The following is a 27,920-nucleotide window of genomic DNA, read 5'->3' as shown; positions in this document are numbered from 1 at the left end:
TTAAGTTCTTTTGCTTAAATAAAAATGTACATTTATTTTACAATAGACATAACTCTCTTTAAAAACTTTACAGGATTTTTCTTTATACTGTACACTAAATGAATTATAAAGTATTTTCAGCATTAGTCGTAGAAGAAGCTTAGCATTGTATAGAAACAACTATTCACATCTCTGCTAGGTAAGGCAAAAACTCGACAGGATTGACAGCAGAAGGGAAAGGGGGCTAGTGGACACACACTGATGAATGCACATAGTTTATGAACACAAAGTCAGACATGTTTTCATGCAGGATGATCACGTGGATAAACTTCTGATTATGGTGGTTACGTCTGCACAAATGTTTTATCTGATAAATGATCACTGTAAAACATTGGAAAAGATAGAGCTTGTGTTATGTTTAAAAGAAGAGGAAAAACATGACCGAACTAAAACACTGTGCCAAGAATTCACCTGTTTATCTGCCCATTTAGCCATTTGAAACCCATGGCAGATTTTTTTGGTTGGCTGTAGCAACAAACCAATGTGACATCTACAGCCAACCGAAGTACAATGCCTGGATACATTCAAAACCAAATGACTTGGGCAATGAAAATGTGATGTCACTAGTTACTGGTGACGGGGGAGAGCCAATTGCAAATTAGAGATTTTATGATCAACTACAAATAGTCTTCTAGGTTTCTTAGCTTCTGAAATCGAAGACTATCCACATGACCGCTTCATGACCAAGGCCCAATTTGTCAAGAGCATCAGTCCAACAGCGCCCTCACCTGGTCACTCATGCTTGGGAACTGTGGCACTGTCGCGCATCTGGGAGAGTGTTCATTTTTCACTCAGGACCAGGGGAGGGGGCCTGGCCTTCACAGCCCAGGAGTGCTCTGGGAATCCAGCCAGACCCACACACACATGTAAACAAAAACATTTTAAAAGTCAAGGATCAATGGCATTGAAACAAAAACAAACAAAAAGAAAGACGTGACTTTTGGCAAACAAATAAATACCACACTGGACAGTGACAGACTGTACATTCTGTGATCACAATAGGCAAAAAGAAACAGAAACGTCAGCACTAATGACATGTATCCCTAGAAGATGTGCCTCTAGCAGATCTGGTTAGACGTTTAGCTTTCGTCACTCCATTTAGTACTTTCAAGTAATTATGCTATCCCATTCTAGCACACACAAGGCATTTGCAGTTAATTAATGATCAAGGCAGTGAGACCAGGGTACCTTTATTTCCTAGTGGTGATTGACTGAGTAAACAGGAACCGTGTTTCTAACAACAAACATGAAATACATGACCAACACCAGAACACCTTCAGCATACTGTGATTATGAGATACCTTGGCTTAGATCTACTTCCAACCCCCCATACTTGTTGTGCTACAACTGCACCTTTATCATGTATCAGATCAGGGAAATAGCATCACTTCTATTATGGTCAGGCACAACTGAAGCAGTTCCATATTGTGTGAAGAGTTATCCCTTATGTTTGGCTATTCTGATGGGAGAGACAGAATAATGAACAAACAGGTATTGTTAGTACGCCAGTAATGTACTGACGATGATGACCAGGAGAGACAGTAAGGCCTTCCCCTATCATTTCCCCGTTAAGAGACGGAAAACCATTTCCCCACCACATTTTTTGTACCAATTTTGTAGCCATTGGTCAAACAAAGTTAGTAAACATATGGTTTGGCATCGGAAGTGTGAAAGCAAATAAAACAAAAACAAAAAAGTCCCGCTCTTTGACCCCACAGGGAAACCGCTGTATGGGAATACATTCCTCTTCCACCGTGTGGAATTCAATGGAGTGTACAGAACAGAGAGCATTTGGAGAACGTCTCGTTAAAGAGAATGAGAATAATACAAAAAAAGCCGAACATAATATTCCAGAATTATACTGTTAAAATATCCGAGATAAATAGCAGAGATCCCCTTAACCCATACACCCAGTAACCCAGGGTACTGAATGACTGAATCTGTCAGACGCTGTTCAGTTAAACAGGGTTACAAACTGACCGACACTGAAAATCCTTTTTGACTGTTTGCACATGTTAAGCTTATACACCGGTCACTTGCGATGCCCCCTTGTGCTTTTCTGCTTAAACAAATCACTATTTGTAATAAGAAGACTTTTGAATTGGCAGTTTGAAATAATAGTGCAATTCAATTACAGTCAGTTTCAATGTGCTATGGTTAACAGTTGCAGTGGGCACCATTCTCTTCTATCCAGGGATCAGTCTATGATTTGGGGCACAGACCAGAGGGGAAGTAAGGAGGCTGACTTCAGATCAGCATGTAGTCAGTACGGCGAGTCTCCACTTGGAGATGTTTGAGGCTGAGCGACATACTGTATGTGCCCTTTACATTCAGTACTCCTGCTCAAGACGAAATATGCGCGTACTGTTACCACGTTATCTCGCCTACTCATGTCTCGACAAACACATACTGCCAAAAGTGCTGTGTGTGTGTGTGTGTGTGTGTGTGTGTCTGTAGGTATTACAGGGCAAGGCTAACAAGGCTAGTGGTGATTTCAACATACATGTGAGGACAAGAAAAACAGGGGGAAAAGACTGCAAACAGTATGACCTGCATGACACATTTGTGAAGAGAAAGACAAGAGAGGAAGACAACAGACAGTTTCAGAGGGACCAGCCCCCTTATTCTGTTATGGCATTGCAATGTTAAGACACAGACTAACTGCCTGGCATTAAAAAAAACATGTATATTCTCCCTTCAAAAAAAGCAGAGTAGACAACATATATAACACACAAGTTAAAAAAAAAAGAAAAAAAGAAATCGTCCTACACACTCTGGTGGGGGGAGACTAACGAGTCGCAGCTGGTCTTCCCAGTGTGCTCTCCATCCAGTGGGAGAGGAGGGACATCCCTTACGCACTCTGCCCCCTCCGGGAGGGAGGCCCAGTCCCTCTGTACCCAGGCAGAAGGGGGGTGGGGGGGTGAAGGAAGAGGGAGGCTGCTCCTGTGTGATGTGGGTCAGGTCATGGCGGCTGGAGGTGGAGGCAACCTGTGGGCTAGTGCTCGGGGTTGGTGGCGCCCGCGGTGGTGACGATCTTCACGTACTGGGTGAAGATGGCCTCAAAGGCCTCGTCTCTGTGGATCATGGCACCAAACACCAGGGGCTGGGGACGAGAGAAAGGAGTCGCCGTCACAAAGTTGGTTGGAACTGGTCCACAAATACAGTCCCTTCCTTAAGTGTTGGAACACATGCTAAAGTTGACTATATAAAATGATCTTTTGGAAATTGATCTTAATGCCTGAAATAAAAAAAAAAAAATAGGAAATATCCAACCTTTAAGGACATCATTTTCTTTGTGAATGAATAATGTATCATAAATAAATAAATGTTTTCCTTAAAATACAGGGGTCATAAGTATTGGAACGCCTATGTTAACCCTGTGTTAAAATTCCCATAGGCAGGCAGATTTTCCTTTTTTATATGGCAATTACAGTATTTCATGGATCCCCTTGGTCCATGAAATAACAGTAAAAGTCCCCTTGGCCTTTTGAATTAAAATAGCCCCACATCATCAAATATCCTTGACCATACCTAGGGATTGGCATGGTTTTATTTCAGTTAGCCTATTAGCCTATGAGCTGGTTTCTAGCCAACCAGCTAAATGAAAAAAAAAAATTAAAAAAATCATGAGCTCCACCCCATAACGACATTACATACTGTACTGCAATACCATGTGTTATGAAGGAATTCCCCTCCTTGTCAAGTTTCAGACGTTTTTGGTGCCCAGTATTTTGAAACAGACAAAACTGGCCCAACTCTAACCCATGACATTACATACAGTTCTGCAATATCATGTGTTCGGAAGGAATTCCCCTTTTTTGTCAAGTTTCAAAATACTGGGTACCAATATGTCTGAAACGGACAAAAATGGTCAAGCATAGTGCAATACCAGCCATTCTAGGAGCACATAAACAATGCCAGAGACTATATTCTTTTATTGAAAGTTAAAGTAGCATCAAAGTGACTTTGAAGCCAACATATAAAGGTAAACGAACAACACTGGGATTCTGTTGCTTGAAATACATAGAACTGTGACAAAGGAGATGTTCTCAATCATTTCTTTAAATGTGTGTCCAAAATGTTTTGGGGCTGTGTTGGCATGGCCATGTTTTCTAGCCTATTCCCTCTCTTTGTCCTCCACACTGCTCTATTCCTTCCTCTCTTATTTCTCTCATACCTTCCCCCTCCCTATGATGTTCCTCTGTCTCAGGGGGGTTTTGGCAGGTGACCCTATTTTGATGTTGCAAAACTTTGGCAACCCCAATCATTCATTATGTTGCAAGAGACAGCGCAACTCGTCTCTAGTGTAACATCTTGATGAGAGCGGTTCTTTAATTTTCCCCAAATGTCCTCGGTTGTTTTGCTGCTTTGTTTCAAGCACTGGTTAAGCTTAAGGCCTGTCTAAGTTAATTTTTACTTAGCTAGATTATAACGAAGGATTCATTACTTAACTTGGTATCATGGGTTTAATATATATTTTAATGTATGGATATTTCAATGTAATGTACGGGTCAATTTTACAATAATCAGTATCTCAGACGACCTCATTTGAATTTCAAGCGGCCCCACACAGGGTCCCGACACCAAGGTTGGGAAACAATGCTCTGTCTACAAACTCTACCTACAAGGAATATCGCTGATCTAAACATCAGTTAACGATTTATTTTATTCACTTTCAAATAGTGCCGATCTCTGAGTTTGGTGGCAGGGCATGTGGGAATTGTTCCTTTGATTACAGCTGCCTGTGGGGCTGACCTTGAGTTGAACCATTAATCTCCAACCAATATTTCCATGCGATTCTGGATGACTCAAAGTAAAACTCTACTAAAAAGGGAGCAATGGACCAACTCATTTTTCCAGGTGACTTTCTTACCTTCTGTGTGTACGGAGTCGCTATGGAGATCCCCATTCCAGAGCCCGGCAGCACAGACAGGACTTTGTACTGTAACAACACAGCAACAACACAGAATTTAGTACACAAACAACTAGGATCAGTGAACCCAAAACATTTCCCCAAAGCAATTGAGAGGGCACCTTCTGAATATCTGTGATGTCTTCCAGCTTGATGACCTTATTCTTCTTTGAGGAGCTCGATCTCGAGCTGGAACTCTCGAAGCAGAGGTAACTGTGCATGAGGGAAAACACACATCTTAGATGAATAGGTGAAGGGGATTGAGAAATGCTTAACATGCACACAGGTTTGGTTCATTTTTGCACATTTTTGACATTTAACAATTGTCTGCAAAACCTACTTTTCGGTCACAAACAGAACTCCATTACGGATGTAGTCGGTCGGCATCTTTCTATCCCTGTTTATCAAGCAGCAGCGCCACCCGTTGTCACACACTGGGGAAGAGACAAACACACAAACATAACACAAAGGTCAGTGAGAAGAGACACACACCACACACACCACACACACCACACACACACCACACACACACCACACACACCACACACACCACACACACCACACACCACACACACACACCACACACACCACACACACCACACACACCACACACACCACACACACCACACACACCACACACACCACACACACCACACACACCACACACACCACACACACCACACACACAACGGTCTGTCCCATGCCTCAGGTGTGTTGCTCCGCTCACCTTGTAAGGGCCTCTCTGTCTCGGGCAGGTTGAACACCTCGTGGAAGGCGCCCTTCTTGGTGCTGTTGATGCGACCGCCGTCCTCCTCCCGGCTGAAGCCGACCGGGACGCCGCTGGCCGCCAGGTTGCCCCGGGCAACCGTGGGCTGGACCTGAGGAACGCAGAGGTCAGAGGTCAAGAGCGTGGCTCTTGCGGTCGGGAGAGACACAGAGTGCCTAAGGGAGAGGCTATCTACATGTCTAGATCTAGGGAACAGGTCATCATTAAAACTGTTTGCTTAAAATAGTCTGGGAGGGAAAACAAATCCTAGATCTAGAAATGCAGATATACAGTAGCCTCTGGAGTGCAGGAGGAACTGTCACCCCCCCCACACACACACACACACACACACACACACACGGTCAGCAGTGCAGTGGTCTCAGCGGGGTTAGTCAATCCATGTTCTGCATAAGCCTGATGTAGCAGAATTGACTACAGTGCTCTTCACTCTTACGGCCTTGTAGTGGGCACTGGATGAGGGGCTTTGCTGAAGAGTGAGTGAACTGTTCTCATGTGGAAAGCACTACACACACACACACACACACCCTTTCAACAGTCATTTTTTATAGTGGTGGGTTCATGCAAAGAAAAAAATATATATATTTACGTTAATATTTTATGAAATGTAATGTTCATTTTCTCTCCAGGCCATGGAGCAGTAAGGCAGTGTGTACTTCTCAAGTTGGGGGACTATTGCAGAACCACGTTTGACACATCACCGGATATGTCTGACTTTTTTTATATCCTTTGTTCTAATCCAAGTCAGTGTCACTTATTTCAGTGCTGAATTAAGGACAGAGGCTCCTGAAATTCAACATACATGACCAAATCCTAATATTTCGCATCAGCAGTTCGCTTCAGACTAATATAGAAATGATTCAATACAAAAGTCACACTCATACTATGAATTATCACAATAGCTGAGCCCATTTCAGTCATAATGTTGCACTACAGATCATAACATTTATTTGCATTTGCCAAATTTCTGCAGTCTTCCTGTGGAACAGACACAATTCCATCTGTTTCACATCAGAAGGTTTTGTTCTGCAAGAGAGAATGCAAAGACTAGTCCGTTCATGCCACATGAAGTGACATGAGTTTCAAAATGAAGGCCTTTATAAAAGTGCTTAGCTGTTGTGAGATCCAGAGAAGGATGGTTTCAACCATTCTACAACTACTGCCCATCTACACCAAGTCTCAGCTATGCCCACTATCAGCCATTATCTACCAACACACACACACACACACACACCAATCATCATAGACCAAAGCCAAGAGGAACTTATAGCTATGACCCACTAGCTCAGTAAACTTGCAGTATATGGCTTATAGGAAATAACACACCAATTTTGTCTCTGAAATCTCAAGTAACCCATGCCCACACCTGCACACACACGCACTCACACACACACACACACACACACACACACAAGCCAGCCAGAGGTGCCAGAAGGCAGGCAGGTGCTATCAAACTGAATATCACACCAGAAACCCTACCTTCTCAAACCCAGAGAGCTGAGATGGGGGGAGAAAACAGCAAAACAGTCATGTGACACAGAGTCTGTAAAAACACCCTCACACACACACCTCTATCTTTGGAAAGCTCAAAGCAAACTCCACTCAAATCAGAGCAAAACTGTGGAGTGTACTGGTTAAAACACATCATCGACCTACTTTCTGAACAAAAATGATTCATATACATTCCAGTGGAAGCATGTATGAAATTCTCACATTTGCAACATCAGAAAGCATGGTCAGAGTTTTTTTAGACCACCCCCTCACACACACACACACACACACATTGAGTTTCACAGGGCTGGCCCAGATTTGCGCTGAATTTCCACTGTACACTTGAATATTCAAATATTCAGCAAATCAGCTAATGTCCAATGTTAGAGGGCAAACAATAGACATTAAGGTCATCGAGGGAAAGACACTTTAGAAACGCAACTCCCTCCCTCACACTCACCCGTCTGGACAGGTTGATGTTGTTCCGGTCCTTCAGCTGGGGATCGGTGGGCAGACTGGTCCAGACAATGTAGGGGGTGTCGTACTTGGCCCTCAGTTTTGGACAGCTCTTGAAGATGAAGTCGATGACGAAGAACTTGATGCCAGCATAAAGGCCTGAGAGAGAGAGAGAGACAGAGAGAGACAGAGACAGAGACAGAGACAGAGACAGAGACAGAGACAGAGACAGAGACAGAGACAGAGACAGAGACAGAGACAGAGACAGAGACAGAGACAGAGACAGAGACAGAGACAGAATGGGAGAATGAGAATGAATTAATATTATTTCAAAAGAAACAACTGAATGGAGCATATTGACTGTCTGGTGTCTAAAGAGGCGGGGATGAATAAAACATAACCTTGCTTGGTAAAGCCGCTCTACTCAGAAATATTGCACAAGCCACTAAAGAAATTCAGCAGATCATCAGTGTCTGATGATCTACTGTTAACAGACCAGCAGACTTTGTAAAGGGTTGGGTTTTAAAATCACTAACAGCAGAATGACAGATAATTCACCAACAATAATGATGTTTTGGTATTTCACGTTTGTGCACTTCCATTCAGGTGTCAAAAGTGTGTGCTTGTGAAAGCAGAAAAACAGGATGTCGAGCTCGTTAGGCTTTAAGGGTCCTTCCCCACCCCCAACCCCATTACACTCTACACCTCGGAGTATCAGACATGCTCAGGCAAACGTGGCAGAGGAAGGAGGAACTCAAAAGTGCTTCCTCGTTTCCTCGGGCCTCCCAGAGACTCAGCGCTTCAAACGGAGCTGACGTGTCGCGCGGCGCAGCGCTAGGCTGGAGAGCCGGCTCACCTACAATGAAGCCGATCAGTTTGTAGGGCAGCAGGCAGGAGGATATGAAGGCCACCCACAGACCCACGTACAGCTTCTGAGTGATCTCAGGCTGCACCCACATGAAGAGACTGGGGAACCAAGCACAAACGCACACGCACACACACACACACACACACACACACACACATTTAGCAGGTGCATTACTCAAAGCAATTTACAGAAAAAGTGAAGAAACATTGTCGGTCTATTACTCTGACACTAGATAGAATGTTTAGCTCAGCTTCAGCTACAGAAAAACAAAAAAAGTCTTTTGGAAACTCTTGGTATTTTTGAAAAGGTTAACTCACTTCTTTATCTTCTCCAAGACATCAGACATCTTTCCAAAAAGGTTCTGTCAAGCAACACATTGGCAGTGTGAGTGAAGCTCTGAAATGGCTTTGTGACCAGCCATACTGTACAATACAAACTGGACCATGACTCAAGACAAGCGTACACACCTCCCCCTCCCATTCCTCCCTCTTCCCATCCGTACCTGTGCTTTCTGAGCTACATCAAGGACCAGCTGGAACTTCTCAGAAACAGTCAAGTCCTCCTTTGGTGGTTCCTTGTAGACAGACAGACAGATCAGGTTAGATCAACCAACGTTGGTTTAAATCCAACATTCACCCAGATCTTAAATGAACCACTTCATTCAACATTTTCTAATAAAAGCAGACAATACGATATAATATAATAAATCTTCATACACTATAATAGAACTAATAGCAATACAAACAACAATTTAAAAAAAGATCATAGTTTCTTACCACAGGTTCTGAAACCTCAGGCACAATGCTCCACTGTATCCGCCAACCCCTGGAGAACACAGACAAATCACCTCAGGAAAAGCCAACATACACCTTGATCACCTCCTTAATCCTTACTGCCAGAGACGTAGGAAAACATATCTAGTTGATATGTACAGGACAATTAGATGTGTTCATCACACATTGTAGGTGCTTGTAGAATACATTCAGTAATGTAGATACAGTAAATGTACAGTAGGAATTGGGGGCCCCTAGCTGAATCCACAATGAAATATCCTTCCGTGAAAACCAACCGACTTCATCTGACAAATCAGATCTTCCCCTTTGGGCTAGTCACCAATTAAGAGTTTGTCCATGATGACTGGGTAGAAGTGGTTCTAGTTACTGTACCTGGAGATGAGGTAGTTCAGGGACAACCTCAAGATAGCTAAGAATAGAAACATTGGGATGGCCCAGCCATGCCACGCAGCATACATGTAGATCTGCAGACAGAGAGAGAGAGAGACAGACAGAGAGAGGAGGGGGACACGATCACATGTCAAGAACCCTATAAAGGATAGATTAGGAGAGAGCGAACCAAAAGTTTCAGTAAGAGTAGTCACAGGCACACTTGTGTGGACACACAGAGAGCTAATCAGTGAAAACACTAGTGGTGTGTGTGTGTCCTGGTGGCTTTGACACAGTGGACATTCACATGCACAGATGCACAGAGATGTGAGACATGGAGCAGCTAAAGGTCATGGGGGGGGGGGGGCGTGTGGGAAGATCAAGAGCACTCACAATGAAGGAGATCGCTGACGTGTACACAGAGTGCCAGCTTGATAAGGCAGAGAGGTTCCTCATGAAGTTAGTCACAGGCTTGACACCTCGCTCTGAGATTCACACACACACACACACACACACACACACACATCTAAAAAAACACATACACTACGAACATAAAGCATATAGACACATATAGGACAATAATACCCCTTTGAGAGGCACACTTGGCTGTTCTAGTTGTCAAACAATGCCATTAGAATAATTCTGTGTAACTGCTACATATCATCATCACTGCCCATCTAGAGGCCAAATGGTGTTTTTACACCAAAACAGCAACCTGTACTGTTCAAATATACTCGACACTGCACACAAAAGTGGAGTCTTTTCCCCTCCTGATATAGCACGTCCCAGTGTTGGCACTGTTATCAGAGCAGGGCATGACAAAGACGGGCAGAAGCAATACTCACTGAGCCGCCGCATGTTCTCCGTTAGCCTGAAAGAGAGGGAACAAAAGAGGCCGGGTCAGTTGGAGTGAGGAGCCCACAGCAACCCGACCTCCACAGGCATACAGGAGGAGGAGGAGGAGGAGGTGGAGGAGGAGGAGGTGGAGGAGTGATCCTATTCAAAGCTACTGTGTCATTCAGTGATTCTGGCAAAGACAGGAACCATTCGCCATGACAAGAGCCTGCCCCTTGTCTCTTCGATTGGGTGCTTTAGAGACGGAGAGGGTGCTCGAAGATAACTGGAGATGTCATATCTCTACCTTTTCACTTCCTCTCTCACGCACATTGCTTAATTCTAGAGACAAATGAACTCCACACAGCTAGCTTAAAAAGAAGGGCTCAGGAACAGTGTCAACCACTAGTGGAAGTGTTCCAAATCAAATCCCTTTAGATGTGGGGCTGACCAAAGAGAGAGGGAATCTGATATACAGCAATGCGCCACACAACAATGAACCCCGAAACCTCGCTCAGTTCAAACACACGAATCACACCACAACACCGCTGGGGGGCAGACACAATCCAAAATCACCCCTGGTGCCTCTCACACTAACCACCCCTCTACCAAATCACACCCTTGCACCCGCCCCCACTCTGCCCAAGAGCTCGTCTGACCCCCGTGGACTCCTCCGAAGCAGCTTGGCGAGCCGTTGTGGCGCGGCCCTCGCCGCCTTGTCAGCTCCTCGGGTGAGTAATGGACCTGTGCCGGCCCCCGGCACCATTAAGGAGCTATCTGTTTTTACGACCCTTTGCCAAACAGAGCCATTTAACCTGATGACTACTACGCCTGGCCCTCCGCCAGCACCCACCCCCGCCCCCGCCCACTTCGCCCAGCCATGATCCAATCAGATGGGCTGGGGATCACAGGACAAGAGGGATAAATATGGTCCCCGGGGCTCTCCTGATGCTATCATGAGCTCACCATGAGTCAGGGGTTACATCCCATTCAAACCTGACCTGGCCACATGTGCGGCTGGATATTCGGTCATAATCACTGCTTCAAGAAAATGGGGGAGTGGGGGGGGGGGGGGGGGCAGTAGCAGTAGCTGTCTGATTTCTTACCGCTTTGCACTTAATGGTTCTTCTGCCTCGACGGTGTTCTCCTCTTGTTGGAAGCGGAAGTCCTCGATGTAAACACCGAAGCGGTCGTACATCCACTTCAGCAGTCGAGAGCTCAGGGTCTCCTTCTGTTTTTCTGCTGCTGGTAGATGGGGAGAAGCATAATAAAGATCAGTGCATCTGCACAACTAATTGCACAATTAGTAAAGTTAAAGGAAAACCAGAGAAGACTACTGTAAGTAAAACACATAAGTACAAACAAGCAAAGTTAATGCATAAACAAAACAAGCAGAAATGCTTGAATAACAGAAGACACAGTAGCAAAAATATATATTAGATTCAATTGTTTCTGCCCATCAGACAGTGCTGAACAAATATTCTCAGAATATGCACGCGTGAAGCTGATGACAAATCCCCTTTGACATTTATCATTTTCAGCATCCAGAGCCCATTTCCCACCCACAGAGGGAGCACTCCATGGGCCGAAATAATACAACAAAGGTTTGGTGCTGCAGCAATTATAGTCAAGCTCTCTATAACAACACAACATCAGGACATCTCCATACCCCACCACAATTATGTGATTGGGCCACACAGGGACCATGAAGCTGCATTGCTGCAAAAAATATTGTGGAGGGGAGTGTAGGAGACAGGCCTCTCTCTCTCTGTGTGTGTGTGTGTGTGTGTGTGTGTGTGTGTGTGTGTGTGTGTCTCAGAAACACAATCTAGCACTCGGTCTCAAGTGTCATGAGAAAGAAAAAATTCTAGCGCAAGAGTGGGATGTGATTCATCTTTGTTTCCGTAACTTCTCCCTGGACGGACGGACAAGGACACACGGAGAGACACACAGACAGCATTCTCCTGCTGAGATAAGGGTAATGGGGTAAAAAGGGAAAGGTGCCCATGGACCAGGCTCTCAGAGAGGTGGACAGATGTGGTCTCTTCTGAACACCTCTGCAAAAAAGGAGCAAAAGGAGCAAAGGGAACCGAGACAAATGTGGCCTTCCCTGTACGGTCTCTTTTGGGATACCTCTCAGCCCCTCATTGATGGCTTGAGACGCAATGTGAAATGATGTGTTCACCCCAAACACAAAACCAGTGGAACACGTTGGTGGCATGCCTGAGCATGTGCACATGCTAATGAGAGAGTTTAAATATTCTGTCTGTGTCTCTGTGTGTGTGGGTGTGTGTGTGTGTGTGTGTGTGTATTATGTGTATCTATATACTGTATACACATGCAGATCTGTGTGTGTGTGTGTGTGTGTGTGTGTGTGTGTGTGTGTGTGTGTGTGTGTGTGTGTGTGGGTGGGTGGGTGGGTGGGTGTGTGTGTGTGTGGGTGGGTGGGTGTGCGTAGCTGTGATGGTTGTCTCCAACACCTTCACATCCTTCCGCTTCAAAACCAAGGCCTGGCATATCCTCTAGATTGGCAGAAGCAAATGAACCGCTCAGTCTCAGTGCTCGTGAGGATGACTGACCTGTTCCGTTTGCGGCAGGAGGTTGTGCTCTAGGCGGCTGTGGTGGGGAATCTTCCGCTCTGTGACCAACAAGAGGAAATCTTTAAATAGCACATCTTAAGCATACATCAGAACTAACAGCAGGTTGCAGCATACATTAAAATAATGACAAACTGAAATAACATAACAATTAGTGATTCTTTTTGACCGGTCTTCTTCCATCTTCTACAAATCCTGTGTCATTTAGCATTGTTATGGGCTTGGTGTGGTGTATTTAGAAGTCTTTGCAGTGATAGTAAACAGCATTTCTACAATGTTGGGTCTCTACACAACTATCCATACCTTGGCTTGAGCACCTCGTTCAGTTTCTGTTCCAGCTCCAGCCTTTTCAATCTCTCCTTTTCCAAGTCCTGTTTTAATGTCTCAATGTTGGTTTCTTCTCTGAATTTCCGCAACTCTTCCTCTAAAATCAACACAACAGACAAGATTTCAGTCAAATCATATGATCAGATCATTGATGTCCTACCAAATGAAAAAAAGGATCAGATTGAATACCAGCAGAGGAAATCAATATAGTAATATGTGCGGTTTCCATCACAAAACCCTAATTCGTTCTCTAGCCAGACTGACAACAATAGGTTTTAGACACAGAAGCAAATACATACTCTGGGGAGGGAGAGAAAGTGGCTTTGTGAGAGGAGGGGACGTGTCATAAGAGGGCAAAAAGCCTCTCCAACCTGTTTACAGGCTATTAAATATTAACATCTGCTGCTCTGCCATCAGGGTCTCGGGCCTGTTGGATCATTAGCGCAGTCATTCCAGGAGCAGGAAGTATTTATGTGCCCATGGAGGATTTCCTGGCATACGGGCGCAGCCAGTCAGAGGCAAAACAAGCAGTCGGGTCCTCTCAGTGTTACACATGCACGGATGGATGCAGAATGAGTCTCCTCATGGCATGTGTCTCAGTCAGCCTCTCCAACACCACCTTGTTTTGAGCGGGCGAGGGGGGGTGGGGGTGTGGTGTGATGGGCACAGGAACGTCGTTCTCTCCAAGGGCCGCCCTCAGGATACTTGACGGTTCTTCCACCAACTGACATGTCGTGTTCACATGAGAGGGTTTCTGTGGCTGCTGCCAGCCCGCTGCCTGACTGGGCTCGTCTCCTCAGCGAGGCTGACGGCGCGGGAGCGGAGTGGCGCTCGTCGTCGCGTCCCTACCTGCCTCAAGGTTACCTCCGCAGCGCCAGCCCACAGTCATCCATTATTCAGCACCGCCAGAGCCACCTACATATGCTGCCTGCCTCGCACATCTTCATCAGAACAACGACAGGGTCTGGGGGAGAGACAGGCATCGGTGCCTCAAGGTGCTGGAGGAGGAGTAGAGGGATATTCCCTGACTATCCCCCAGAAATTATTAAATACCCTGGCTGTCCTCGTTTGAATTAGACTTTATCAAAAGTTCATGACCCATGGGAACCCTGCTCCCAACACAGGGACTGTTAACATGATCAGCTCAGCTCAGAGTAAATATGTGGCTTGCACTGTAAACAGACTCAGTCAGCTATGACCCCCTTTGTATGCAACGATGACGTCAATTCTACAGAAAACTACTCCTGCAACAGTTCTCAAAGGGCCTCTCTCACCACAGAGAGGAGGGCTGGGGGTGGTGTTGGATCTTTTAAACCGTATTACGTGGCTTACAGCATCGCACACCCAAAGCTCAGTGCTAACATGACCTCCAAAGGGCACGAGTAGTAGTGGTGAGCTCTGTCCTGGTCTAACCTCTGCATCACTAACTACACACCCACACACTGGGCTAGTGTGTGGGCCCTGCTAAAGTGCTGCTCGTCAGAGCTAAAGCGCCCCCCCCACCCCCTCCCTCCCCCCAAGCTGGGGTAATTGCTATTGAACGCAGCATTGTGGAGAGTGAGACCATGTCACAACGCATCATATCAGCAGGGCAGTGAATGGATCACAACACTCACTCCCAGTGAGTGAGTGAGTGAGTAGGAGAGTGAGTGAGTGAACATGACATTAGAGGAGGGAAGAGAATGTGGAAGGAGAGAGAGAGAAGAGAGAGAAACAACAGCAACCACCACAGGAGATGCTTGTATGAATTCCATTGCTCTGCATAATTCTGTGGTATGTGTCAGTGACATGATAGAAGACACTGTCCCCCAGTTCCCAGTGGCACGTGATTGGATTGGACAGGGTCCATTTAGGCTCTTTAATGAGACCACCATTTTAACTTGGCCTCATGTTAGTGTCTGCAAGACTTCAGGCACTTGACAACGTCAGGCAAGACGTGTATAACACATGCATCTTTAAATGCAGAAGTATTTTAACAGTACTGTATAAAGACCCATTGATCATTCTCAGAGAAGTGAGATAATCGAATACGTTTAAGCATATGCAAAAAAGTAATATGCAAGTGGTTTCTCAACTTTGCATGCAAAAACTCTGATCATGTTCAACATACTGCACAAACGGAAAAAGCCAAAATATTCTCATACGGAAGTCCTTCCCTGTTCCTCCTTGGATGCGATTGGTATGCATGAAGTCTTCAAAGCGCATTTGTACTAGACTAAAAGGATGGCCGCTGGTGTGACAAGAGGGCAGTTGGTCTAATTGGCAAAACTGCTAGGACAGCAACACAACCTGCGGCCCACTGGCAACGTGGTGACAGGTTATAAATATTCATACAGCCTGCAAGACCACTCCAGCCCTGACTGGAATAAAAGAAGGGACCGTTGCTGCCCCAGGCTGTGCTTCACCACAGAAAGGTTTCTGCTTTAGTACAATAAACGTTGGTGACTACGGGGGCCTAACTGCAAAAAACGACAATTCCAGTGACGGGTCGTTGGTACACTTTGAATCTTTGGCGGGAGTCTAAGCATCAAGGCTGGCTGAAAAGCACATCAGTCAAAGGAGTTGTGTGGCATTTTCATCCAAGCTAAAAAAAAACCCACGGTGGCCCCTCAGAACAAAATGCAACTCGTTAGCAACAAGCCAGAGAGCAGGAGCTGTGGAACATGCTCCGTCTGAGATCTAGACAAGCACGGAATCCCATGGCCTCCAATGTGGGGGGCCTCAGAGAAGACGGTTCACTTAATAACCAATTCAGCTTCCCCCTGAATGGATGTCACATGTTTCTGGGATGCATGCAAACCTGCTAGCAGTGCCAGCCAGGGACATAAACGAATGACCCACATAGTTATGCAATGGAACACACTATACAGGACCCTTTTAGTCAGGCAACAGTGGGCCGTCTCTGTATGCATGGCCACCCATGCCTGTCTCTAGCCCAGTGGAACTTGACAATGGATGCCAACCCATGGAGGACAACAAGCCCCGTTTATGATGCTCACACGACTATGGAGGCCTTTCTTCCAAAAAAAAAAAAAAAACAACCACCAGTGTAGGTGGTGTTTGGGCCAGTATTCAACTGGCGATGTAGTGGTCAACAATTTTTACACATGAGTTTCAATGTGCTACACACTGTATGCATGGTGTGCCTGCACTGTAACTGTTAACCAAACAGCAAAAGCAGAGAGACAAAAGCAAACATTCTCAACTTATGTTCAGTACAGGTTACAACACGGTGTTGATATGGCCGTATCTCCCTAAGTAAAGACCAGAGTACTGCTGAGAGACTGCTGCTGTTCATGTTAATGTAATTTATCTGGCAGCCAAATTCCTGGCCCGACCAGTGGCAAGCAGGCCTGGAAACCCATGCCAACCTCTTATCTAAGGGCCGAGGGGTCTTATCTCCGATTCAAATGCCACTGCGAGGCTCCACATCCTCCCGGTGGGAGAACACGCCCAGAGCAAATACTGTGCCACTTAATCTGGAGGCCACGTTTAATCATTGGCAACGAATGAGTGCCAACACAAACACACAAACACCCTTCGAGCCTTCGGCTTCAGCCCCTTCCTGTGGACCGTGCGTCCCTCCTCGGGCCTCGTTACATCATTTGAAGCACTCCCGAGCCATGTGATGGCTGTCTTCGACTTTGGAGGCTGCAGCGCGCCTTTATTTGCAGCAGCAGCAGATCGTTTTATGTAAGCCACTGGCCACTCTTGTACGCTGCGTCGTGGCTCGTGGGTCCCTGGGGCTGTGGAGACTCGGTGATGGTTCACTGCCATAGAACAGGAGGAGAGGGTGTGCTGCTGGCTCCAGTCAAACTGGGAACTGTGAACTGTGAAGCTGTGACCACAGGAATGTTAGCCGGCTGCTATACAACAGTCAAATGTGTTTTACAGAGATATGCAAACAACGCAATTATCCTGAAAAGAACATTTCATTTCTTCATAGCTCTTTAATACTAGAAAACTCCATACCAGGAAATTCAGAATATACTGTGACCGTGAGCAAATAACAAACTTATGCTAACATCTAAAATGTGAACTTCTGCCTGTGAAATCCAGACAAATAATCATGCTACATTGTTACTCTGGTTTTGTTATTGCAGGTCTGTTTTTATCTAGGTGACATGGCTGGGTGGGGACAGGTCAGGCCAGGAGGGCTGCAGAGAGCAAGATTCCGGTTTGACAACGGTGAGGTGTGGACACACAATTCCACAGAACCAGTTTTGCTCCTGACTGCAAGGCAATCCCCCGGCATTCCCAGTCCATGAGTGTCCTGCAGTACTGGGTGAAATTACACTGCAGCTATACAGTCAGTCATGCACCACGTGGTCTTTTTTTCCTACAGTGTGGAGGGGCATATGGGTGTGTTGTGTACGAGACAGACTATTAATATTCAGACTGTCTGCACTTTGCAGCCCAGAAACAAGGTCCCTGACTGACCTTTGCCACACTCAAGCCCCTCCAGCACCAATGAGGTGACAGTGACACACACACACACACACACACACGTTTAAAAATAGAACAGAGCCCACTACCACGCCTAAGGGCCCAGGAGCATGATAGCTGCATGTTGGACTGAACACAGACTAAATAGGCGGCTACTGATCTCATCAGTGTCTCATGATGCTCCAGCAGTCCCCATGCAGCTGAGCACAGAGAAAAGACTGCATGTATGTGGTCATGGAAGAGAAAGCTGCCTTAGCAGATTATTTACGAGGTTAATAGGTTGCTTGTGAGCATGTTTACCGGTATTCTCTTCTAAAGAGACAGAAATGCATGCAATGCAGCTTGTTTCTGGGTCTATATACCATGAATGTGTGTGTGTGTGTGTGTGTGTGTGTGTGTGTGTGTGTGTGTGTGTGTGTGTGTGTGTGTGTGTGTGTGTGTGTGTGTGTGTATGTGTCTGTTCATCTGTAAGTGACAGCCGCAGAGCTAATCGCTGGCTTTGCTCAGCTTAGCCTGTGCCAGTCTAAGAGATTATGTAGGTTTGTCAGCACAAACAAAAGGGAGACTTCAGTGGCCGTGGTCTGAAAAGGTCTCACTAAGAGCAATTAAACCTAGCTGTGCTCACCATATAATGCCACCAAACTCCGCTGACAACAGGTCAGGGGAGCTCAGAGGCACAGTAATTACCGGACAAAATGGCTTCCCAGTTAATAAGGGGGGGTAGATAAGGGGTAGAAAATGAATGTTCTGACAGGAAGATGTATGCCTCAGTGTATTTCAGTCTTATTTGGCTATGTACAGTATGGTCATTGGTCAACACTATACTAACACAATCTTAAACTGAACACTCAGAAGGACACTAGTGTGACTAGTTTCCTGGTTAGTGTCCTGACTTGTGTTGTTCATAATGCACATATCCACCTTATTTCTGAAACCAACTTCCATTCTGGTTCTCATCTTCCGTCCCTCCTGTTCATGTAACTTTGTGCAGTCTTGGCTAACTTTAATACCCTTCAATTTCTATTACTTTTGACATGTTGACAATTCTGCTCTCAATAAAGATATGTCCTTTAAGTTTACTTCCACATGGCTTAGGGTGCATCAGGCGCTGTGTTTTAGTCACACTACCATCATATGAGAGCACTACAAGACTACTGTAAACACACAGCTTCGGCTGGAAATCCGGAATGCTGAAGTTGCACCGCTTCATGATGCCATCGTTGAGGAATCACTGCCTGCCTAATTAAAACACATTGCATCTACATGAACACAGACACAGTCCATGCCTATGGAATCTCTTGGCTGTTAGAGCTATCAGGGCCCACTAAATTAAATGTCACGCCAATGACAAATATCTCAGCCGCTAACTCAGATGACCAAAAAACACACGAGGAGTAGACACATCATCCTTGCATATGCCAAGCACACCTCTCAGCTATGCAGGCAAGATTTTAATATCCAGTGTTGAACATGCCCCGCATACTTGTGTTGTGATGCTAAGATCAAAAATATTATAACCACCATCATTTAGATGCAAATGAAATGGGGATTAAGAGCAAAACCTATGACATTGACTTCATCTTGTAGATGCATCGTGGGAAATGTAAGAGCGGGTGAATGCCCTCACATGCTGAATGCAGAGTGAGCAACAGTAAAGAGTGTACAAGAGGCCAAATTTGGGCATGCCTGTGTAAACCGCAGGTGTTTTTGTGGACTGAACTGGACATTGATAACCTTGAGTGTGTCAAAGGGAGATACTGCTGGTGCGGACTTAATCCACTCAGAGCCAAAATCAACTTGGATCCCAATTCAGCCACAGGAGCCTGAGGTGACTGCGTCAACTCACTGAAGCTGCTCATAAAAATGCCCGATAATTCACTTTTGGCGCCGACTCCACCGTGCCACAAAGTTCAATTTGTCTGCCCGACGCCAGCTGCCACAATAAAACGGCGCTGCCAGCCACACCACCCGAGGAGAGAGGAACAAGGATGGAGACTGTCTGAGGTACTCACGCAGGAAATGCTTCTCCAGTAAGGCAATCTCCAGGTGACCTTTGACTTCGTTGAGCCGCTCGGAGTCGGTCCTCTGGAAGTCCTGGATGGCGGCGGCCATGCTGAGAGCACCCTGGCCAGCCTGCACACACACACAGGAACAGAGGACAGGAGACATTTGACTTCAGTGACTCATTAGACACAATCTCGTCACACCGCACTGACAAAAGATGAATGCAAATACAGTAGTCTTAAGGGCCATTCTCACCATGCACGATAACTAGAACTAGAACGATAAAAGTGTCCACATTGACAAACGATAAGCAAAGTCTCTCCTTGTGTTAATGAATGTAATGGGTTCTGATTGGCTGTTAGCTTTATGTTGTTCTCAAAAACTGTTGTTCTCACTCAAAGTGATGCCCAACGATATTGTTCTTCATGTCATTATCGTTATATGCGTGAATCTCGTCATTCATATCAACGAGAACAATATTTTTATAGATATAGCTATCATTCTTGAGGGTGAACAGCCCTTTAGACTATATAGCATGTCAACATACACATATAGTACGGTTGACTAAGACAGTGGCAGTGAGAAAGAGGTTGCCCTTTTAGTTATTTTGTTGTTACTACAACAAAATAACTAAAAACACATTCTCCAGAAATAAAAGCATATTTTACAACGATCAAACTGCTTTCAGCACCCTGGCTGCAGATCATAGAAATTAGGTTTTTAAATCACGCAAAGGCACTGTATAAAGTCCTGGGGAACCAGCAGAAAAAACAACATTGGGAATGTACTGTAAGTGTTGATAATAAATTTGAACGAAAAACACATCTTTTGACATTTAGTATTCTGCAGATACATATCCAACAATAATAGTCGAGCAGGAAGCAATTCTTAGTGAAACACACATCAGAGGGAATAAGTTACTGATCAGCTCCTAAAATACTGAAGCAGAATGAATGCATTATTTAACACCAAAGACTGATTTTTTTTTTAATCAGACGCCTACAATGTCTCATGTGTGATGGTGGGAGGGGCTGGGTATCATCAGTGACATCACCTTCATAGAAGTACAAGATTATTTTAAGAAAACAGGAACAATGTCATCTCTGTTTCCATGGAGACAGGAGACTGAGCAGGCAGCCTTCCGTGTCAGTCGTGCACCCATTCGTTCATACCCCGACCCCATACTTTCCAATCATAAAAGATCTTAAATTGTAAGTGGAGTCAAAGTTGGTGCCAACAGATGGCTTTCACTGACAAAACACAAATGACAATGAGCTATCTTTCAACACGATAACAAAAGCGTCAGTGTTGAAACTAGCTCTTCATCACTCCCCCTTCTGTGGGACTGTTTATACCAGACTTCAAACTCCATTATCACACTGCTTGGCAATGGACCCGCAAACACTACTAAATCACCCTACCTTTAGTACAGGGAGCTGGTGAGGTTGGTTCCGTTTTCTGCTAAATGTTTCGATCTGGAAACGTGACAGCTTCACTGCTTGACCCCTCTAATCTCACATAGCTGAGGTAGACCAGCTATGATTAGTGCTGCCATTTCACAGGGACGCTCATGACAAAGATCATGTTTGCTTTTACTATGGGCGTCAAATCAATCCTTATCTTTTTTCCCCTTACAACAATCATGTTGTTAAATCCTGCTTCTGTAGTGAAGTGCGTACAGTACAGTCCGTGTCCCTGCTCAAGCCTGTGTGGAGGTGACTGAAAGAGCACAGCGCTGAGGCGGACACCTGACACCTGACACCCCGAGGCCTGCCGGACCTCCAGTGGCAGCTCTGAACTCTGCTGACCGGGACACATGGGACCAGGGGCACCTGTCTCGGTCATCGCTTCATGTCTCACTAGGCTCGGGACAAACTCCAGCCAGAGGCCAGACCATACTAGCACACTATGAGGCAGAACGGGACAGAAGGGACCGAAATCACCCGAAAGTGGACCGTGATCAGCATCAATTGGACGAGGGTCAGTGGCTCTGTCTAATTTTACTTGCATGGCCTCGTTCCACTGCCACGGGTTTAGATTTCAGGGCAAGACGGACTCCAGTAAATACAGACAGCTAACTCTGGCGGTAATTATTTAGCAATTAGACAACTTACCATCCAAGTCATCGGTGTTTACAACTATAAGGATTTTAACTTTAAAAAGGTGCCGTTGAGCCGAGATAACATGGTATACCATCACCTCTGTTATGATTTTTTGAGTGTGTGCCAGCTACTGCTAAAAACATTTTATACCAAAGCAACAGCATGAGGATTTTTACACTGCCATTATCATCCATGCTGGGCGTGCTGTGTGACTAAGACACTGTTTACTGTTAAACATTAACCTCATGCAAGATCGACAGAATGGGAGAAGTTGGACTCCAGACTACTTCAATTTTTCAACCAAAACAGCAGGCTATGTTTTGGGCATTCAGTCAAAGCATTAATGACAAAGAAATTGAATCATCATGGAAACAACACATCCCTTTAGTCAACGGCAAGAATTCAACTCTGTCAGGCCACGGTAATACACCCCCCCCCCAAAAAAAAAAAAAAACACACACACTTGTCTACCACCATGCTCATCTGGGACCAGACCCACAGGAGGAACAAACAGGAGCAGGACGCATCAAAGGGATGTTTGGCTGGAGGCTCTTGGAAACCGGGTGCTTCTGGTGGCTTCTGTACACGATCAGACTTAATGAAGCCGTCAAGAGCACTTCAAAACAAAAGGAGCGATGCCCTGCTGGCAACCACAGTGCCAATGTCCCACCACCTTCGATTGCACTCATATGCACTAAAAATACTTACTTAGAAATTCATTAAAACAAAACTCAAAACAATTAAGGTGTTTTACGCCCCAAATGCAAAATAAAGAGGGGTATGTGTACCCTAATGATAGTAACAAATGACTCATCTACAGGTCTATTATGCCTCACAGAGCCTCCACAGATCCAGATGAGTAAAAGGCTGATGAAAATCACTGGATAGTCACAGAAAATGAGTCAGGAGATCTTTTGGGAATGTTAGTCCTGCTCTCTGCTTGAGCTATTGAGAGCATGACACAGTTCTGAAGTGACAGGAAGTAGTTCTCTGGGGAGGGTTGGGGGGGGGGGGGGGCTACTCACAGGGTCTCGTGGCTCCTCTGTCTCCTTGATTGAGGGTCGAGCCCTCATCATTGGCAGGGGGATGTCATCGTTACATTCGCTGTCTGACGCGTTGGGGGACTCGGCGAGGTCCAGGAATTCATCACGCTTCTGCCCTCTGAACCGGATCTTGTCCAGGCGCTTTAGCATCTTTAACACCGACCCTCTTGTTTTTATCTTAACATGGTGAACAAGAATCCTGTGGGGGAGACCAGATGAAATGTTGCATTTACTCAGCTGGTTCCATGAGATAACAGGCAATCCACAAACGAATGAAAACAATATAGTTACTTACTACTAAAATGAGATTCTGACACTAATGTTAGATCAACCATAAATTCCACTGAGTATTTGGGGCATGAATTGAAAGTTATTGCATGCAAGTTCTTGTTGAAAAGTCTTGTTTACAGCATAGTTTCCAGGATTAAATATACCCTGGGCTATTGTTTACAATCCAAATAAAAACAACTGAAACAAAAATAGCTAAATAAATAGACAGACATTAACGTCTGGAAAGTACCCAAACAACCTTTGAGCACTTCTGTTCCACTAGAGAGACACAATCCTCCCTCTAGGAGTTACCAGTACCAAGGGCTATCACACTAGGCCCAGTCTCAAAGCCACTGTACTCAGGCTCTCTGAAGTGGTACAGCCCTTCCTAGAGGGCACAATGAGCCGTGTGAACTTGGCACAGAGTGAGTGTGTGAGACAACAAGAGAGACAGAAGGGGAGAGGGAGAGGGAGAGAAAAAGAGAGAAAGAAAAAAAGAGAGAAAGGCAGACAGAAATGCAGCACCGAGTGATTTAGAAAGAGACAGAGCTAGAGCTAGAGCGAGAAAGAGAGAGAGAGAGAGAGAGACAGAGAGAGAGAGGACACGAGCGAGGGAGGGAGGCACAGAGAATGTCACAGAGAGATTGAGGAAGTGAAAGCAAGAAACAGAGGGAGAAACTCGGTGACGTGGGGCTCGTATGATCTGGGGACTGGCCTGGCACCCTGCTCTGTATGTAGGTCAGACAGCAGGCCGGGGGTCCTGGTCCCAGCAGGCCTCAAGCCCCCGCCCCCCTCAGGGACAGGAGGATGGGAGGGAGGAGAGGAAAGAAGATGTCAGGCAAAAGGAAGTGAAAACGCAACAGATGAAAAGTAACAGCGATGACCTCTCCAGCCCGAGAGAGAGAGTGGGTGGGTGGGCCACTGAGGGCCGGCATTGCCAGGGGCACCGAAGGACACGCTGGCAGAGCAGCACCACGGGAGGACCAGGGGTGGACGGCAATGGGCCCAGTGCCCAAAGCACCACCTCCAGCGAGCAGTCACTAATTACTCCACTGCATGCTTATACACGGAGGCAAGTGCTTCAGACTGAAGGACTTCCCACTGGTCTGATTAAAGTCTTTTCATGAGGCTCATCATCCAAACGCTTTTCACCAAATCATCTATGGAACATTGATTCACAACCACCCTATTTTGTGGCCTGTCTCAAGTCCGATGAAATTGAATCGAATCATGAAAGTATGGAGGTGCTTTAGCAATTGTAACTTTCCATATTTTCATTATACTGAAGCTAGCAACCTAAACACAGAATGGTGCTCAAAATTGCACACAAAACATCAAAGGAAAGAATGAACAGGAAATGTGGGTAGAGTTCACATGATCATTTCTATCTTTGTGACTCTGTGAAACAATTTTTGAGCTGACAGTTACGAATTACAACACAGACGTCTGCCATCAAGTCTTTATGGGTTGGCTACATCCCTCTAAGGATTTTCTACTGGCCTCCAAATGACATCCATCCAAACAAATCCTTCATCATCAGCCATTCATACACACTCACCTATTCAGTCAATCACCACTCCCCTGCTCCCTACACAAATAGTCTCTTTGCTAGGGAGCATACATTTCAGCTTTTCAGTAAGGTACCATCACTAAAAAGGGATGATGCAGAGACTGAAGCTACGTCCTTAATTCTTTGCTTGTCTACTACTCCACTGGAAGGGAAACCCATCCTTTCATACTGGTTTTTCTTGCGGCAAAATAACCGGTTTTGAGCCAGACTAGCCACTTGGCATTCAAATGTGTTTGACAGGCTCACAGAAAAGGCCCATAAACAAAGCGGCTGGAAGGTACTGATGGACTGAATGCCACCAGAGACATGCTTATTGTGTTTGTAGAAAAGAACAGACTCCAGAGACACACTTCAAACCCACACATCCGTTCCAGCCTGCTTCTAATAGACCAGAAAGAGCACTGTATTGTGTAAATGGATAAATGAATCTGGTACAGCTAGTCTGAGAGAGATACTTCTACAGCATGACAAAGTGCTGACATGCTCCAGCTCCATCTTCAACTGGATGAAGCGCAGAAGTAGGCCTACTTAGTGAAGTCAGGATGATAACACCATACCAAAAGGACCTGGTGAGACATGGAGAGAAAGGACTACCCAAACCCAAAATCTGTTTTTAGCTGCAAGCCCATAGTCATGCAAGTTATGCGAGTTGAGCAATTGAGTAGGGGAATGGCAAGAGTGATGGAGCCTGAAGTCTTAAACGGTTAGTGGGTGGGGAGCAGCTGAAGCATTCTGGGCAAATAGACAGATACAGTACTATAAGCATGCCATGTTAGGAAGTCCGTCACTGGGTCGTTTAACATTCATTAAACTCATCAAGAACCTACTCCTGCAGTAGCCTACAAAATAGCGAATGGATCGATGTACTCTGTGTGAGATGGGATGAGCCCACTGAAGCCTTGTAGGTGTCCTTCAGTGGAATTGCTATCCTTATTGTCTCCCGATCATATGGAGGTCTAGCACAAGAATTCAAACTGAAGGATACCCGTCTACAAACTGGTGAATTAAGTCGTTACCCTGTTGCCTTCTCACTGTGTCTGGCACTTCCGTTTACCTGCTACATTGATTCATTATCTTGCCTCGCCTTTCCGATATGCGTCTGACTGTGGCATAGAATTCTCATCTTTTATTAATGAAAGCCACCGATCTACTGAACCAAACACGGGTGAACACGGCGCCATAGGAGTGAGCTTATAGAATGAACACAGTGGTGGATATAAATCCAGATCGTAAACAAAAATGAGAATCAGAGAAGCCCAGACACAAGTATTGTTTATAATGAATGTTACAACGACTTCAAAAGGGCTTTTACAATTATGAATTAGGCTACTGCCTACCTGTTAAAACCTCATCTGTGCCCAATGCCCATAGACATGCCGATGATGTTCCGTGGCAGTTGAACCCCCATTGTGTCTGTCAATTTGTGAGTCTAACTAACCCGGTGTCACCATACTGTCGTTGTCCTCGTCATATTAAGAAAGTCCCACTGAACAGCAATGCCTCCAAATCTCTCGCAAATATTTAAGCAGCTGCCAACATCGCATGGGACGGAGCGAGATAACAAAGCGCGCAACAGTAGGTGTTGGCTTAGGATCAACCTTACGACACACTGTAACAAACACCCAGATGAGGGAAGTAACGTTATCGTAGACCGAACATACACGGAGGCTACAGGTAGAAGTGGCATCGTGGGCTAATCCTACGTAGCCTAGGCCACCCCTTAAAGGTATTAATTTATGCGCCACATTTTACTTTAGAACAGAACATTGGTTTGCCTTGTCCATGCAACGAGCACATTTGCGTTTTCTGTCAACACTTAAAGAGAACTTAATGACAAAACATTCCACAAAAGACTTAATAAGATTTTGTAAAAAAAAAAAAAAAAAAAAATGTCCTCTTACCCAGGCCGAAATTCGAAACAAAGTTTCATTAACAGTAAGCGAGGTTCGCCCCCCTTCAGCCAGCCAGCCAGCTCAGAGCACGCGGAGAAATGCGTTGTAAGTCAGGCTCTCGCATTCAAGCACCTCTGTTCGTTTTTTATCTCTACTCGTTTACCTTTTGATTACTGTCTTGAATAGTCTCAGAAGAAGTCCACCCAAGTCTGCGAGTAACCTGTTTCTATCTGTTGTTGATTTTCACAGAGACACACCAGCTTCACACCAGGAAATTTCGTCAATGTCAGCGACTGAGTCTCTTAAAGGGGACGTTTAATTGTTATGATCAAGTTATTAAGAAAACGTTTAGGCGTGTAAACAGTCTCTATAAATAGTGTAACATTATCGTAAGCAGACAAGATATATTGCATGACTTAATGTTTGCTTATTAAATAGACAATCCGGTACAAGTTTTAAAGTCTACATCAATATTAACCCCCGAATAAGCATGGAAATACAGTGCTGATTAAATCAAGCAGATTCGCACGTTTTCCTGCCTGCATTTTGACAATTTGGACTTCAAATTGCGGTTATGTTTAAGTAGGCTACATCACACATGGTCCATCTAGGCCTACATTTAATTCATTTATTTTAAGAATCCCTATGAGGTTGACGTGCATATGATAATCGTGTTATTTTATGTTTATATATTTAATGGCAAACAGTCTTGATTCGTCAAGCCAATGACTGTAAAACTACTTTTACAGTCATTGGGTGTGAGAGGAACACCACATGTGTAACGTTCCCAAGAATGATGCAAGTATGAAAGTGTTGCGGATCTCATCTCTGAGTGGCCCATTCCTTGTCTTCCCACTGATGCTCAATTGGATTGAGGTCTGGTGACTGAGCAGGCCACAGCAGTAATCTGTATTCACTGTCACTCATGCGCATGAAGCACTCCTGTCCTGGCTAACTCTTGTCTGGTCAATCTAATCCATTCTGGACCCTGGATCACTGTAGCTACTATTCTGCTGAAGACAGCCACATGCAGATACCTTTCTACCTCTAAATACTGTTTCAGAGGAACAAATGTAGCCTACCCTACAGTGTTGCCGAAAGTATTGTCAGTTTAGGTTTAGT

General features: G+C 45.2%; 1 protein-coding gene across 5 annotated transcripts; it reads right to left on the bottom strand.

Annotated features, from left to right (window-relative positions):
- Nucleotides 1-11: 11 nt before the first annotated feature.
- Nucleotides 12-27,078, bottom strand: gramd4b (GRAM domain containing 4b). 5 transcript variants are annotated; one of them, XM_062547122.1, is made up of 20 exons: nucleotides 26,962-27,078; nucleotides 23,049-23,265; nucleotides 19,930-20,050; nucleotides 13,448-13,568; nucleotides 13,127-13,185; nucleotides 11,654-11,792; nucleotides 10,559-10,584; nucleotides 10,107-10,198; nucleotides 9,717-9,808; nucleotides 9,327-9,375; nucleotides 9,053-9,124; nucleotides 8,868-8,911; nucleotides 8,539-8,648; nucleotides 7,687-7,841; nucleotides 7,215-7,232; nucleotides 5,679-5,829; nucleotides 5,292-5,385; nucleotides 5,074-5,164; nucleotides 4,913-4,981; nucleotides 12-3,142 (listed from the first exon to the last, which is right to left on the bottom strand). In XM_062547122.1, the coding sequence occupies exons 2-20, from the start codon at nucleotides 23,214-23,216 to the stop codon at nucleotides 3,035-3,037; spliced, it is 1,779 nt and encodes a 592-aa protein (XP_062403106.1). In that variant the 5' UTR covers nucleotides 23,217-23,265; nucleotides 26,962-27,078; the 3' UTR covers nucleotides 12-3,034. The 5 variants fall into 5 exon arrangements, with proteins under 5 accessions (XP_062403106.1, XP_062403102.1, XP_062403103.1 ...); XM_062547118.1 differs by having other exon boundaries at nucleotides 26,808-27,054; XM_062547119.1 differs by having other exon boundaries at nucleotides 11,654-11,789; nucleotides 26,808-27,054.
- Nucleotides 27,079-27,920: the final 842 nt, after the last annotated feature.

This window comes from Sardina pilchardus, chromosome 10 (genome assembly GCF_963854185.1).
Source record: "Sardina pilchardus chromosome 10, fSarPil1.1, whole genome shotgun sequence".
Classification (NCBI taxonomy): Eukaryota; Metazoa; Chordata; class Actinopteri; order Clupeiformes; family Clupeidae; genus Sardina; species Sardina pilchardus.
This window is presented reverse-complemented; position numbering and strand designations above follow the sequence as displayed.

Coding starts and splice junctions, on each gene's coding strand:
- gramd4b (XM_062547118.1), bottom strand. CDS start 26,836: ATGAAACTTTGTTTCGAATTTCGGCCTGG. Junction 10,585..11,653: donor GAACCATTAAGTGCAAAGCG/GTAAGAAATCAG, acceptor CCTCTCTTTCAG/GCTAACGGAGAACATGCGGC. Junction 9,376..9,716: donor CTGAACTACCTCATCTCCAG/GTACAGTAACTA, acceptor TGTGTTCTCCAG/GGGTTGGCGGATACAGTGGA.